This window comes from Thamnophis sirtalis, unplaced genomic scaffold, assembly GCF_051295495.1.
Source record: "Thamnophis sirtalis isolate CommonGarterSnake01/CBP01778 unplaced genomic scaffold, rThaSir2_p1.2 scaffold_6, whole genome shotgun sequence".
In the NCBI taxonomy this organism is placed as follows: domain Eukaryota; kingdom Metazoa; phylum Chordata; class Lepidosauria; order Squamata; family Natricidae; genus Thamnophis; species Thamnophis sirtalis.
Window position 1 is genome coordinate 84,691,806 of NW_028261386.1, and position 17,224 is coordinate 84,709,029.

A 17,224-nucleotide genomic window follows, 5' to 3' on the forward strand; every position below is an offset into this window, starting at 1 on the left:
AAGAATCTGGGTAAGAAATGTGAAATTTACACAAGCTCAAAATCTGAGAGAAAATTTTTACAAGATGTTCTATAGATGGCATTTAGATCCTAAAAAGTTGGCTTCTATGTATCCGAATGTACAGCCTAAATGTTGGAGGTGTGGTTCTCTCGATGCTACATATTATCATATATGGTGGACCTGCCAAAAGGTTAAAGCATTTTGGATAAAAATATGGTGGGTCATGCAAAATGTTTTTAAAAGAAGGATAAAGTTTAGTCCTCAGTTATTTTTACTAGGTATATGTACTGACTTTACAGTGGTAGAGACCAATTTGACTATGCACCTGATAACTGCAGCAAGACTGTTGGTGGCGCAATATTGGAAGAAGGAAGACTTGCCTACAATCCAAGAATGGACATTGAAAGTAACAAACTTAGCTGAAATGGCTAAAATATCGGCATATCTCAAAGATCATTCAAATGAGAGATATAAACGAGACTGGAAAAAATGGATTGACTATATACAAAATAAATACGGGACTAAGAAATTCCAGTTAGCCTATGCTTAAGATCAGAAATGATTTAAACTGTTAAAAGTCAGTTCAGTAAGAAGAAGCTAAGGTCAATCTAGAATGTCATTAATTTCTTTATTTCTTTTTTCTCAATAGATTTTAGACTGTGTTAGTTAAAAATCCATACCGGGTACGGGTTCTGGGAAGTCGGGGGGGGGGGGGAAGGAGGAGGGGGGGTGGGGGGTGGAGGGAGGGAGGGGTACACACAACAAAAAAGATTGTACTTCAATGTCTTAATGATTGACAAATGATGACATATTTGTGTTTTTTTTAAAGAAAAATAAAAAAGTTCTGTTTAAAAAAAAAAAAGAACAAAGAAAAAAAACAACAGTCACTCGTGCCCTTGTGACCTCTAGGCTGGAGTACTGCAATGTGCTCTACATGGGGCTGCCCTTGAGGAGTATTCGGCGACTTCAGCTAGTCCAGAATGCAGCCGCGCGAGCGATTGTGGGTGCACCTCGCTTCACCCACGTAACACCTATCCTCCGCGAGCTGCACTGGCTACCTGTCGATCTCCGGATACACTTCAAGGTGCTACTTGCCACCCATAAAGCCCTCCATGGTAGTGGATCTGGGTACTTGAGAGACCGCCTACTGCCGATCACCTCCACACGACCTATTAGATCTCATCGATTAGGCCTCCTCCGAGTTCCATCTGCTGGCCAATGCCAACTGGCAACCACGCAGAGGAGAGCCTTCTCGGTGGTAGCTCCAACCCAATGGAACGATCTCCCCGTGGAGATTCGTACCCTCACCACCCTCCAGACCTTCCGCACAGCCCTTAGAATCTGGCTATCCCGTCAGGCCTGGGGCTAAAGATTGTAACCCGCCCGAATGGTATGAATGTTGTGTTTTAATCATGTATTGTCTTATATGTAAAAGTCTGTTTTCCCCCCTTCCTTTGGATTGTGAGCCGCCCTGAGTCCCCCCAGGGAAAAGGGCGGCATATAAATAAACCTTCTAATCTAATCTAATCTAATCTAATCTAATCTATCTGCACAAATGAGGTATCCTCCCATATTTTAGTTCTCAGTCTGGGCCTTTCTGTGGATACTGTCATCAATAATTCGAATTTATATCATTTATGATTTTTGTTTGTGAGACATAAATGCCAAAACTCGCATAGTGCTCTTGCTCATATTGTACTGCCAGTCATAAATCTGTTGATTATCACATTTATTCGTCTACACATTTGCATAGTCATCAGGAACTAAACCACTAACAACAAAATAGAAAGTAGTAATCAATAAACTGATATAGTATAGTTTTGCATTGCAAGGGTACCACTTAAATTATATTCACAAAACATAAAGCCTATTGAATAAGGTCTACTTCTGAATCATTTACATTTTTGATCAATTCCCCTTATCAAGCAAGATACTAACCCTGTACAAGAGTTATTTAAATTACTTAATTCAGTACATGTGTAGAGATACGTTTCCACTGAATATCTCATATATCCATCTATTCTATCCTATCTATCTTTCTATCTATCTATCTATCTATCTTTCTTTCTATCTATCTATCTATCTATCTATCTATCTATCTATCTATCTATCTATCTATCTATCTATCTATCATCTATTACAAATGTCTGTCAGAATACAGCCTTTGCCCATAGAAATGTAGATGCAGAGATTCGTGGTCAGAAACCATGCTCTTTGAAACTTCCTGTCTTGACCACTTCCCTAAATGTTAGCAAAAGGGCTTCACAATCTGTGCAAAGTTGAAGCTTGGAGTTACTCAATGGCTTTTCATTGAGCATATAGATACAGAAATTAAATAATACTTGAATCTGACCATCAACAGTTCCCAAATGCATCACTTCTTGGGATTAACGTACAGTAGTTTTGAAAATGTCATGCTGATCTACTCAAAGTCTTAACTTCAAATATGCATTTAACAGCTGTGAAATTCCTATTTGTTTTGCAGTTCCTTTCTTTCGGTATCTGCACAGCCTCTCCCTGCTTCAACTAGTTGATTACAAATTCAAATTTTACACACACAGACACTGAACATGTACATGACTGTGTACTGTATATGCATATAGACACATAAACAGGCTTGCTATATGTGATCCCTTAGATATAAAATATAGACCAAAACATAAAAGGTTGGGCTAACAGCTGAGCAAGGTGGCTTTTTTCCTGCAGAGGCATTTCATGCTGCAAAGGTGATGTGATTCATTTCACTGAAGCAAACAGACAATGCAATTTGCTTCCACAAGGTCCTTTTATTGGTGTTCAACCTCTTTAGCACTTAGGGAAGCTTGAAGATGCTTTGGAGTGTAAAATGCATTGGCAGAAGGTTCTGCTTAGGTGCCGTGCCTAAGCCGAAGACTCTTCCAGTTGTTATACTATATGTCAGACAAGAGGAAAGTGAAGTGAAGCAATGAGGCTGCTTCACTCTGCTTGCTCTTAGAAGCTAAAGGATTATATGGACTACATGTTTACACTAACAGGTTTTAGGGAATGCTTCATTCACACTATATAAAAAAAACCCCAAAGACATCTTTCAAAGCTCACTCTGCTCACTGCAACATTCTTACTCTTACTTTCCATGTATGATCATCTGCTCTCAACTCCTTTTTTCCCCACTAACTCTTTTGCCACAAATACCAGAAATCCCCAAAGGCAAATGTTTGACTTGGTGAAATCAGAGAATTGATCCAACCATCTCTAGTTTTCCAAAGAACTGATGGGCATTCTAGGAGGGTTCAGAAATTCATCGGTGAGTTGTCATACAACCATTCATTCTGCTACTAATATAAAACAGTTACCTTTGATCCATGTGAGAGATAGTGCCAGCCAAACACCTTTTCATGCACAGAGCAGAAAACTAAATGTAATAAGGATTGACAGTTGAATAAGTCTTCAAAACCAGTAAGGGAAATGTCTCCTACAATATCTGAAGAAAGCAAGAAAGTTTGGACCTTAAACTTTCGGAGGTACAGAACATGCTGCAGAGCCTCAAATTCATACTTGCAATCTAATACTTACCTCCTGGGGCTATCTAGAGGCTGTCTAGAGGAGTACAGTGACTCACATGGTTAGGATGTTGGGCTGATGATTGCCAGGCCCATGTTTGAACCCCAGTTGAAGCATGATGGGATGAGCCATTGCCACTCGCTCCAGCTCCTTCTAACCCAACAGTTTGAAACTGGGTGACCACAAGTAGATAGATTAGTACCACTTTAGTGGGCAATGTAAAGGGACATGAAAGGGGCCCCCAATTGGGTGTCCCTGGGCAACAGTGATGTCACTCATTCATTAACTCAAACTGAAAGTGCTTTGATGCTCCCAACAGGAATGTAGCAGTGCTAAAGGTTACCACATTTTGCAGCAAGGTGGGGCCAGCCAGCCCTTCAAGGAAGTCAAAAGTGTTTATTATATGCCTGCATCAAAAAGATAAACTCATGGTGCAGTACTTGTTAACTCGTATGGATAATTCCATAGCGCAGTATTAGTTAATATCATGTGGTTGTGTGCTACAATAACTCCCTTTGAGATGGCATTGATTTCACATATTTATTTTGGAATGGTCTATTTGATTTTGCAGATGTTTCTGTTCTTTTGATTTCTGTATCAATGGTTTAGCTAGGAATTGTTTCAAGTTGCAGTTCTGCAGCTACTACCAAAGAGCAGAAAGCTTGAAATCTCTAGTCTTATGAAACTTGACATAGCTTGACATAGCATTGATTTCTTGCTGTTATCCACTTCTTATTTACCAATGAACTTTATTAATAGCTATATTAATAATTGTAGTGCCTGCCCTGTGGAATTATCCATCTCCCCACTTCTCAGTTTTGACTGATCCTAATCCTGTTACCTTTCAAGTTAGCTTTGTATACTAGATATTCCTGCTGTGGTGGGCTTATCCTGCAAAGAAGCAAATGTATGGATATGTATCCATTCCATTATTGCTGCTTAGGGGGTTTTTTTTGTTCTATTTTATTTTATTTTACCTGCATTTTGGGGCAGTTACTTAAATATTGCAATAGCAATAGCACTTAGACTTATATACCGCTTTAGAGTGATTTACAGCTCTCTCTAAGCATATTGTGCTGGGGTCTCATTTTACCCACCCCAGAAGGATGGAAGGCTGAGTCAACCTTGAGCCTGGTGAGATTGGATCTGCCAAATTGCAGGTGGCCAGAAGGCAGCAGTACAGCCTTCTAACAGCTCTTTGATACTCTTGACCATGCTATTTTTTGGACTGACTCTGGATTGAGCTGTAGGAATGTAATATAGTGATTTTTTACTTACAAAGCTATTTTTTTGAGGATAGCAATGAGGTTATCATTCCATGGATGGATGGATGGATGGATGGATGGATGGATGGATGGATGGATGGATGGGTGGATGGGTGGATGGATCTGTCGTCTGTCTGTCTGTCTGTCTGTCTGTCTGTCTATCTATCAATCTAAAATGTTTTATTTATTCAATTTGAACTGCCAAATTGCAGGCAGCCAGCAGTCAGCAGAAGTAGCCTGCAGTACTGCACTGTAACCACTGCGCCACCACAGCTCATAAATAATGAATTGAGGTTGAGTTATATTAAGCAGGAAGAGCATGAAGAAGATTATTTACAAGGCAGAGCTTTCTTCCCATTCTTGCTTTTGGTCTAAGTCAGTGGTTCTTAATGCTATATTTGTAGGGGACAGAGCGAATTTCTGAGGGAGCTGTTCAGACATCTGGCAGGTCATCTAACATAATTGTCAAATCTCATTCTTTGTGCTAATTTCCGCAGCAATAAGTATTGCAAATTATCACATTTATCATTAATATAATTCAGCTAATAGTGGTAAATGAAACTAAGAGATAAATGAGGCCTAAAAGGGGGACATGAGCAAAAAAATAGATTGAGAACATCTGGTCTAGGTGACAAAACTATTTCTTTGATGCTCAGAGATTAAAGGCAACTGTGATAAATAACCTACTGTCACCAGCTCCCAGAATAGATGCCATTGTGAAAACAACTGCGGCTTAATAAAGAAGCTACATAAGCACAGTCAATAGCAAATACTGCTTTTGCACAATGTGCTAAGGTTCACTTAGTGTTAACCACAGGTGAGGTATTTATCTGTTACAAACATTGCCAGATTACAGCTAACTTCAGTTGGCTGCAGTTTTACCAGCAATTCTTCTTTTCAGCTGGTCCCTCAATCACCATTCTGTTGGCTGACCAACTACAACTTCGTTTTCTCAAAGAAACACAAGGCACTTAATGGAACACCTGAGGTCACAGGCGTTAGGAGCATAATGAGGCAAGGCTGTTGCCCTCTTATCCTTTCTCTAGTTCCTGGAAGAATACTGTAAACCAAATGGGAGCAGCAGAGATTTGCTTTGTTGTCATCATTCTTGTCACCTGGTTTCATGCCATGGAAATTAAAGGGAGAATTTAGCTATTAACGAATTATGCATCCAGGTTTGAATGACATCCGCCCTGTGGTTTAGGTAAATAATCCAAACCGAACCATGATTACAGATTGCAGTTAAGGTAGTAACAAAATCACCATCAGGACCCTGGTCCAGCTACAGATGACACATGAAGCCAGATTACAATATAGTTTAGTGAGTTTGTCGGAATATAACCACAGGTTTACTAATATCAGTAGTGGGGTGGATTCTACAGGCATTTTATAGAAGTTCAGATACCAGGCCTTTTCATCTTTCAGGTCTCTCTGCCTCTGGCTGTGACAAACAGATTGCAGCTGGGTAAGCTTTACTATGTCTATAGTATTGTGCTGTGAAAAAGAACAGAAGTTTTGGGAGAGTAGAGTTGACAGCTTCCAGAAGAATGGATATCTTCTATTAGTTGCAATTGCTGCTCTTTCTCATGTAGATTTCCTCATTGTCTGGCAGAAAATTGGCAGCTGCCTATTAAGTGACAAGAAAAATCAAAGAAGTGTAAAGCTGTTACAGACAATTGCTCTAAATGAAAGCTCACCCACTGATGGACTAAGAGCAGTTCTTTTATCTAGATGCGTCTCCATTTCCCATGTCCCAACCAAGTTCCCCATTCTTCCAGCGGCCCTCCACCTGAGGCCTACATTTAAGGATTAGCCTACTTTAAGAGACAATAAAGTAATAAAGTCAATACTCTTAGTCACTTTACAGTGAGATGGGCAGCATATAGAATTAATAAATATTTTTTTAAAAACTTACCCAAGGCATATGGACCAGCATTCCACCACTATTCATTTTGCTCCATATACTTTTGTTCTGGCCCTACAAATTAAAACATATCATGAATAAGTGTTCTAGTTCTTCTGTTTTATTATCAGAGAGGTTGGCGCTTACTAGCCAGTGTTCCCTCACTACTTTCAGAGGTGCATAGAGAAAGCTTACCTGATATTGGGGAATTATTATTAAGCCATATCCATACTCCCCATGCTGCTATGTGGATGGGGAATTCCTACCTTTGGAATAAGGGACAGTTGCTAAGCTAACACTTTCTTCCTCACTTACATAATGATAGAATCCATGACTATGCAGATAGCTCAGTTTTTCTGACTTACCTGCTTGGGGCATGCTTCAGTGCTGTCCATTTGCATCAGTGGAGTTAGAATCCAGTTGGATGTATGGGAGCCATGAAGAAAGCACCTGAAAAAATTCTGAGGAGACAAGTATTACAATATGCTTTTCTTGACTTTTTTTTGTATGTGTGCCATTTTCATTTGTCCATTTTAAATGTGATGGACTTGAGGCTGTAGTATTATTTAATGTCCATATAAGATTAGAGTTCTCTGGTTAAGACTTTGATGTCTCTGATGATGTTCCATGATTGGTTGACAATTTATGGCCAAGCTATATACAGTATTTGTCCTCAACTGTCAAAATATTTGCAAACCTGCCTTTGATTGGGAAACATTTAAGGCAGGAAGTTTGTCAGAACATTTAGGCAAATGTCATTTCCACCCGCTTTCAGATCTTTGAACTACACACAAGATGAGCAGCTGGGCATGTGAGAATGTGTGCGTGTGTCTGTTTCAATGTTTTCATCCATACCATATACCTTTATTAGTCATTATTCCAAAGCAGAACTATAGAATTCCCCCTGTATCATGCTGCTTCAGTAATACAGTTCCCATCCTAACCATTTTTGGATTCTTGTGCAAAATAACAGGACATCTACTGCCTCAATAGTAACGCCTCACAAATGTATGGAATTAGAGTAGTTCTATAGATTCACACAGAGTTTATGGGGATGTTCTTTTGCACATATGGATAAATATAATGTGTTCCTGTCTAAGCATCGATTGAAATGTAATACAATTCTAATGCAATGTACAGTCGTTCTGCTTTTTAGCCTCTTGTGGTTTAGGTTCTTTGTTTTAGGTCATGAGATGTTTCAGAGGAAATCTCCACAGCCTGTGACCCAACCAGCTAAATACAACCTCCAACCTTTTCTTTTAGCACAACAGTATGTGATAAATATCCTGATTTTACTGCTTGGTTGGAACTGGGAGTTGTCAAGCATCTGACAAGCCACAACACAAGCCAGGGGAGTTGTGTTCAGTTTGGCTGGTTGTGGTTATGCATGGCTGATTTAATATATTTCTGTCCTTTTGGAAGAAGTATAGTAATACAATTAAAAAGCCCATCTTTTAGTATATAGAAATATTGACCTCACAAGCAATGCTAAAACATATTTTTTTCCCTGGAAATGAGATCATGCATGCATACATATAAGATACATTTCATAATGTTCCCTAATGCTTTAATTTATGCACACTTTTTGTTTCTGTGCATTGATGTACACACTAATATAGTCCTTCATAGCCTGGGTATTCAGGCAGTAATGGAGAGAGATTGTAAGGGCAGACAATGCATGTGATCTATTTCCTCAAACAAAATAATAGCATGAAAAACTGGGGAGAAGATGGAATCTAATGCAAATGACAAGACAACGTAAAAGCCACATGGAAAGATAATAATTCAAATCTTTTTGCTACTGCATCTATATAAATATTCTCTATCATGCAAATTGACATTACCAGAATTTAATGAATGATTGAATGTGAACATTCTTTATGCTCAGCAGTTATCTCCACACTTAAGTATCTGTCTTGTGGACAAAGAGAAAATATAAACTACCAATAGAAGAGAATATTTGTAACTCAGAGTTGGACTGTGGGGTACCTGGTGCTCTCTGAGCTTGGTGGTTTTCTTGCAGATGTTTCATTCAATACACTGAAGATGTTACCTAAAATGAAATGTCTGCAAGAAAAGCAACAAATTCAGAGACCACCAAGAATCCCAGAGCATGAACTGTAGGATTCGCTCTCTGTTTAGGGAGAGATGCCTGGGATGGTCAGTGCAATACCTTTATGTAGATTTTGATAAAAAATATCCCTGGGCCAAAAGGCAGGTTTTAGGTTCTGTCTTCTATTATAATAAGCATTAAAGGTAAAGGTTCCCCTTGCACATATGTGCTAGTCATTCCCAACTTTAGGGGGCAGTGCTCATCTCTGTTTCAAAACTGAAGAGCCAGCACTGTCCAAAGACAGTGGTCATGTGGCCGTCATGACTAAACACTGAAGGCACACCGAACGCTTATCTTCCCATCAAAGGTGGTCCCTATTTTTCTACTTTCATTTTTACATGCTTTTGAATTGCTAGACTGGCAAAAGCTGGGGCAAGTAACGGGAGCTCACTCTGTTACGCGGTGCTAGAGATTCGAACTGCCGAACTGCTGAACTTTCTGATCAACCACCACATCCCTTTAATAAACATTAGGTCTCCCTCAATTCCAATGGCAATACTTCCACAAATAAAGACTCTATCTGTAAATAAACAGATTTTCCTAATGTGTTAGACATATCCATGACAGAACCTGGATAAAATGGAGTATGTGGGAAGAAACGGTCCTGTCAGCCTCTGCTTCGCTACTTACTTTTGGCTGCCATAGAAACGGGGAGGGGGGGCTTGGTATTTGGGATGGGAATAATTGGTACAGGAGTGATAGTTAAAAAGGGAGTTTTGTTCTCACCATCTTCTGCGCATGCTGATGGCCGATGTTTAGAGTTGGTCAAGACCAACCGTCCTGCATACCATACCTGATGATGCTTCTTGGAGATGCACCCACATGACACCTAAGGGATTTGCAGATTGGGCAATGGGGTGGGGTTTGTTGGGTGGAGGGGGTTGGGCAAATGTTTGATATGTATGATTTCATGCGTTTCTGCCTCAGACCTTGCTTTACTTCGCTATCTTTTCATAACCAGTAAACGTACTCTTAATTCTACAAATGGAGTTAAGTGGTTTCTTTCTTGGTTGCTGAAGGAAGCGTGCCTGACAGGTCCTGAGCTTAAGCCAGTTAAAACTCTGCATGTGAAAGTGAGCATCTTGAATTTGACTCAGAAAGCAACTAGTAATCTGTTTGGCTGTGTCAACACTGGTAGGGCTCTGAGAGATGTTATTCACCAATTATGCCACCACTTTCTGAGTCAGTTACAATTTCTGTGTCATTTTCCAGTGCCACTTTATGAAGAGCACATTGCAATAATCCAACCTTGATTGTGTCTCTCCTCCACGAAAGGTCACAACTGATTTACTAGCTCAGTCGGATAACAAGCTACCTTGCCATTGATTTTGCATGGTTGTCTATGTCAAAGGTAGAGCCAAGGATGATTCTTTGTGAATGAATTTGTGCCTGAAGAGCGAATGCAGCCTCATCAAAGATAAATTACCAAATGAAATGTTCAAGTGCAGAGAATCAAAACAATTCTCTCTTGTCTGAATTCAACATCACTGTATTCTCCTCCTATCTTTAGTCAGAGTTTAAATGTAACTGGAGGTTTTTAAAATGTCTAAAATGTCCTTGCAGCATTCCTCTTTACTGAAGGTCAGAACTATGTATTTTAACTTGCTTGCTTATACTATTTAAGCTTATTTGCTTATTGGCTGAGCTGGAGAACAGTACTCTGTCATCTATGTTGAAATAAAATTTGGTTTTTACAGAACAGTTTCTATAAGTGGAATTGGGGTGGATAGTGAGGAAATACTGTAATATCCTGCTTCTCAGCAGCTAGTGTAAATACCCCAAGCTAACCTTGGTTGCTTAATATTTCTATAAGTTCCTTTAGATAATACGAGATGGTGATATTAATAGAAGCTCCGATAGTTTAAAAAAAACACCTTGATTTGGGGTTACAAGCAACAGATTTTGCTCTACACAAAATCTGGCTTCAAATACCATATTAATCTATCATTTGCTTGTCCATAGTTTATTAAATAAATCACAATGGCTGAATTCAACAAAAAACAAATTCACAGTCACTGAATTCATTTGATACGCTAAAACCAAAACCAAATAAATCACATTAAGACTTAGCATGATGTATTAATCCAGCAACATTCTGCTTTCTTGAGTTAGAATCATTGATAGAAAACACAGCTTCTGGAGTGTCTGCAGGTATCTTTTTAGTCTTTGTTCCTGTGGAGTTCCAGAATTAAAATAATCACAGAACCTCAGACAGAAGGACACCATGACTTTAGATACATCCTGCAAGTTAAAAAAAGGAACTAATCCTCCATCAGCATTATAGATCAAACATTATTCCTTTTGTTAAAATGGAAAATGATTAAAATGTAGCGGTAATGTAAATATCTTCATTAAAGAGAAAGTACTATGGTTTAGAGCATAATTACGGGACTCTTCAAAAGTGTTGCAAATAGAAATTATCTATGTTCCCAAGTTGAGCCATCTGGCAATGAACTGCTCTGTAAGAATGTGACTGTAATATATTAGGTACTTAAAACATACCAGGTACAGATTCTAAAACTAAAATCATAAATAATCTAATATAGCATTCAAAGAAACTATAGCTGTGCTGTAAATATAGCAAGCCTCAGTCTTACCTCTACCTAAAGATTCTTTCCTAACAGCAGAGGAATGGCAGAAGTTAATTATTACCATAATGATGAATTGTATTATTATAAGGCCCATAAGTTGGAAAGTGGTCTAAAATATGAAGTGTGACTTCTTCCTATACTTTCTCTTACTGTCAGCTTCGTTACACTACTATATAAATTACTAACATATCCTAACACAGGAATTTCTTATAAATACAATTTCAACAGAAAATTCTAAGGTGCCTACCCATGAATTCCAATGTTTTATATATATAGTATTAAAATGATCAAATCAAGATTATGTGGCAAGCCAAGTCATCTTTTTCTTTTGCTAAATTGGAGGTAGCACTAATAAACCACTGAGAATAGAATGGCATTTTCCCTTTCATCTGGAAAGATTCTGATATTAAAGTTTTAATTCAGATGTTATAGAGATGTCATATTGCACCATTTCTTTATGGCAGGGCAATTTCAAAAGGAATTTTTTTTAAAATACAAAATTAACTACAGTCTCCTCAGCAAATTGGCGTGGTTAATTGACTTGCATTTCAGAGATGACTAATTCTTGAATGTTTTCTTATATTATGTAAAAAAGGCACTGAGATTTCTTTCACACTTTTGTGTGAAATCAGCATTTTGGGGACGAGAATATTGGACTTGCAAAACAAGCATTCAGACCTTACATTACAAGCCACTGAAATGAGAATCACTTTATAACGGCAATTTCTGCATTAATTTATCTGGGGAACCCTCTTGACTGCAAAAAGGTTCCTTCTAAGGAGCACACATAATGCTTTACATCTTCTTCATTTGTGAAAATTCCTGCATTTGTATAAAATTCACTGAACTATAATTCAAGGGGGGGAAAAAACCACTTGTACTATTTCTAGCTTGCATTATGCCAACTTTAGATTGTACTCCACCCCCTTGCTTTCTGAAAAGATACAACATAACATAATTTTGTATTCTGTGTTATGTAAACACTTATACTCAAAGGATAAAAATGGAAATACATATGTGAGATCTAGGATCAGGATTTTCTGCTCTTGAAAATATTGAAAATCTTTGGGGGAGACTTCTAGGAGTCTCGACACATCTAGAGAATGCCAGATTGGAAAAGGTACAGGAAATCAAAACTTGTCACTTATTTCATCCAGACTGAATTTGATTAAAGAGTTATGAGAAAACTGTACTGAGAACATTGTGAAACTGAATGCAAAAGGTAATATAAAATTATTTGTCCAAGACCAGTCATAAATTTTGCAAACAGACAAATCATCATCTTGACCAGACATCATAATAAACTGCATTATTGTTTATCTTTTCTATCATGACTTGGCTATAGACAAATGCCTCTAAATTCTGATCAGTTTCTTCTATGAATCTTCTTGCTACCCGTAGTAATCATTGGAAAGTTCATCCACTACTTAGAATACATCATTAAACCATCACTATTAAACCTTCTGTGAGAATCTGTCCCCACGTTATTCTACATAAGTACCATAGTAGTTTATTATACTATTTATTTTACATAAATACCAGTAGTAAACTATATATAATATATGCTATATAATGGTATACTATTATACTATTAGTATAGTATAATAATATAGTAAGTATAATAGTACACTATAGAATAATAGTATTTTGGCATTAATATTTACAGTATTGTAATGAAAACAAATTTTCTGGGGTCAAACTGCATTCTTTAGTTTTTGAAATAGCTTTAGCATCATTGGGAAAAAATGGAATTGACATAGACATTGGGAGGTATTTTTATTCATAAAAAAGAATGAAATATATTTATGGAAAATCTATGCACTTCAGTTTTGAATTGGGGCTTTAAAAATAATGATTTGTTTATTTCACTTTTAACTTTGTAACTTCTGCAACTTTTACCCATTTAATAAGAAATGAAACATGAGGTTGTTCAATCTTGCTGAAAGGAAATGGTATCTTAAGTAAAATACAATAATAAAAGATACATGGGTATTTCTTTTTCCACTGTAAATTTATGATTACAACTTATTTTCAGATTCAATAGTTTAGTATTAAAAACATGGAGAATAAGAAACAGTAGCTGTCATTTTACATCATAAACTCTAATTTGTTGTGGTTATTTTTTGATAAATACAAGTTCGTTCCATATATTATCTAAGGATTAAATTCATTACTATTTTGTAAAACAAACAAACAAAACCTAAAATCTCAGCCACTTTTTTGCTTCATATGAAAATATCCCAAGAAAGAATTTTAAAACAAAACCAAAGCTGAAATTTCAAAGATGTCTTATATTCATGCTAAAATGTAAAGCTTTGAAACAATGAATGCATTTTATGTAAAAGAAAAGTTTGTGATTTGTTGTACAGAGCCAAAAAAAAAAAGATGATTTAGGATTCAATTCTAGAATATACTAAATTCCTTTTGAATTGCTTTTTTTTTAAAGAGAAACAGCTTTACAAAGTGGGGAAGGGGAGGTTTAAACCTCTCTGTTTTTAAGTATTCTTGGTTAGCAGCTCTCAGTTGTTTACAACAGCATAAAGAAAAAGAGAGAATTTGTATACGGTCTATATATGTGTGATTTGTTTTTGGTTCAAACTTGTGAACAAATAACATTATTATAAATGCCATATTTATCTAATGTGGTCAAAGAGTTGGAAGTTCACTCTTGGAAGTTCAAGTACAAATCCATCCAGTCACTTGTTATATTTCACACATATTGTTGAACTGTAGCTTGGTAAAGTGTTTGATAATCATTAAGCTATAAATCATGATTTAAAAGCCACAAGGACTGGCTCTTACAATTTGTTAAGCCCAAAAGAAAGCCACCTGCATTATGATTTAACATGATCTATGATTTGAGTGAAGGTATTTAAAATCAAGTATGTATTTTGTAGCCATTGCTTCTTAAAATGTAAATTACTTGTAGTGGTCATCCTGAAAATAAAAGGTAGATAAATATTTGGAAGGGCATTCTACACAAAAGTTCAATGCAACTAAATCAAGTGCCTTACCTACCTTCAGTATGCACAGCAGATACATATGTCCAGTTGTAACGTTTGACGATGTCAAGCATGGCTCTAGCTTGCAGAATATCAGATGGAACCACCCTCAAGAAATATTTGTACAGAGTTTTATCGCTCAGGTCAATACTGGTTGCAGAATAAGCAATCTGAGGAATATCAAAAAGTTGAAGCAGATTTTGCACTTGGATGGCTACAGAACTGGAACCTGGACCAATGACACCAGCAATGGGTTTTTTAGCCCTGATCTGGTGGTGATGTAAAGGATCTGGCAGGCAACGACCCAGGGCATCTTTTTCATCTCGGATAGAGATCAAAGAATCCCTTATGAATTCAATACTCTGTTCCAAGGCTACTGAAGAATGCCAGCAGGAATCTCGAATTTCACTGCCAAGAGTGATGTTGGGCAGCAGAAATGGGTCTGCGTTTATTTTATCCAAAGTGTGAAACATGGCCTCAACTCTCTGTATGCCATATTGTTCTCGGATCTCACCACACTTCCTTTCTGGTACCTTCTCAGCTGGGGGTTGGTGATGGACTGAAAAGAGGGCTCCTATAATGACATCCCCATCCATTCTGGCTACTGATCTTTGGGAAGTAGCTGCTGAAAGCAAAACCTTTCTCCCAGTATTCTTGGGGAGAAAGTCCATTTCCAAGAGGATAGCAGGAAAAAAGACAAGCAGGACTCCTATCATCTTGTTGCAGGAGACCATCCAGATCCAAGTGACCAGTTTCATGGGATCTTCCTGTCTACACATGGTTAAAAGCATAAAGAAGACCACAGACTTTCTTCACTGTTTTACTTCTTAAGAATCTCCAAGGTGATCTTAAAGCAAAAGCTTAACAGGGCAACAGAAGTCACTGTAGGCGTGAATTGTAGCCTGTTGACATGAGAAGAAAGAACAGAACACATTCATCAGCTAAAAGTATGGCACAGCCGAACACTGTAAAGGTCATTTCCTTTATAAGTATCCTTCTGCACCTGCCTGGACTACTAGTAGACACCATAATCAATGGGCTACAAAGAGCAAGTTGTCCTTAAATACAAATCCTCCCCACAAATATCTATCTATCTATCTATCTATCTATCTATCTATCTATCTATCTATCTATCTATCTATCTATCTATCAATCATAGATGAAGATAACAGAAAATTCATTTCACATAATATCCTAATATGCCAACATTCATTGGGCATGACCAGTTGAATTCATTCATACTTGACAACCTGCATGTATATCATTCAGAATATATTTTAGGTACTAGGTGAAGTGGCTTTTACCTGTAAGCTGATATTTGAATGGGACTGAGGAAACCTTATAAGTTATAAAACTTCCATAGGTTGTGTAATTTTTTTTAAAGAGCAAATTGTTTACTCAAGGATCAGAAAGCTGTACCCGTTCCAAACATCACCAAAAAGAAAGAGGGGAAATCAAAGCAGAAAGAAAATGTCATTTAAAGGTCAAGCTCGAATTGTTAAAAACCAAACAAGGTACCAGCCTTTTGTGGCAAGATTATTAATCTTTGGAATTTTGAAAGGAGAATCGGTAGTTCTGTATGAGCTACAACTATGCAAGCCGTGGGAAAAACATATTAGTTACTAAGGCAACCGCAGACAAAGTCCTGATGTGCTTTTCTGGCACCTCTTGGTTTTCATGCAGACTTCGGGCAGAAGAGGTGGCAAGTCAGGCGGCTAGAGTTTAAGTAGTTTAATGCGATTTAAAAGGCGATCGGCCGGTGTTCGAGATAATTGCTAATAGGAAAGAGATGTTTCGCTGAGCTCGCCAGTCTGGGCTTCCTGTTGCATGGGCTAGGCTACTTATGAATTTTAGGACCCTGGACAGCGATTTCCGCAACCCAAATCCTAAGGAGTTCCTCCGGTCCTGGAAATGGAGATTCAAGGGCGATGCTAAGCATTTTGTGCCTGAAACTTCTTGCTTTGCTGGTTTTTATCTTTGTATCTATCAAATTCGTTTAGACAAACACGCGCACGCATCTCTTTCACTAGAAACATCCCTCCTCCCGCCAATGCCTGACAACAGAATGAAATACATACAGAGAATTCCAGTTGCAGCAGCTTCTGCTTCCCATTCTTCTCGGAATGGCTTTGAATGCCTACAGAATTAAGCAGCGGCGGTAGGTTTTTCTATCGCAAGGCAGATTTCAAATTGCACCGTACTCTCTTCACATCCCCTCCCTCTTTCTTCTCCCTGAAGGACAGGAAGCCCAAAGCACCACGAAGGAAAGTGGGGAATGAAAGGGGTGGAAGAAAGATACTCCGAGGAAGGGAACCAAGTCCCCATTTTTCCCTGCGTACACGCACGCTGAATACAGCCGAGGGTCTCAAATTGGTCGGGAAATCCACCCTATCTGTCATCCATCGGCACGTACAATGAAGTCTTGGACTGGGCTCTTTTGCCTACGATCTTAAGCTCGCTCTGATTAAACTTAAGACAGACCTACCTTCACCCGAATCCAGGACGCAATTCGCTCCTTCCTTGGTCAGAACGTTTATTGCCAATTCTTCTCTTTGCCAGAAGCTGGTAGAGGCAGATGGAAGGAGATGGGCTGTACGCGACTGCCCTCTTTCTTCAACGTGGTTTTACCGCATGAAGCAAGAAGAGGGGGCGGCGGTGGGGGGTGTAGCTCAGGTCAGCCAAGGCTCCTCTGGTGTACAAAGATTGCCCATCCTTCCCACCGCCCTTCCCTGGATTCCTCCACTTTCCTCCAGCTCTTTTCTGATAATCAGTTCCCTATATTGTGTATGTTTATCTCAACGGGAGAAGAG

General features: G+C 38.2%; 1 protein-coding gene across 2 annotated transcripts in view; it reads right to left on the reverse strand.

Annotated features, from left to right (window-relative positions):
• The window catches only part of GRM1 (glutamate metabotropic receptor 1), a 268,242-nt gene extending 251,245 nt beyond the window's left edge, over nucleotides 1-16,997 (reverse strand). Inside the window, exons 1-2 of one of the 2 annotated variants that reach the window (XM_087718322.1) lie at nucleotides 16,900-16,997; nucleotides 14,431-15,316 (exon numbers count right to left, since the gene is read on the reverse strand). In XM_087718322.1, coding sequence (XP_087574448.1) covers nucleotides 14,431-15,205 — 775 coding nt within the window. In that variant the 5' untranslated portion in view covers nucleotides 15,206-15,316; nucleotides 16,900-16,997. The remainder of the gene's footprint in view (nucleotides 1-14,430; nucleotides 15,317-16,899) is intronic. The other variant, XM_087718323.1, reaches the window with a different exon arrangement.
• Between the last annotated feature and the right edge of the window lie 227 nt (nucleotides 16,998-17,224).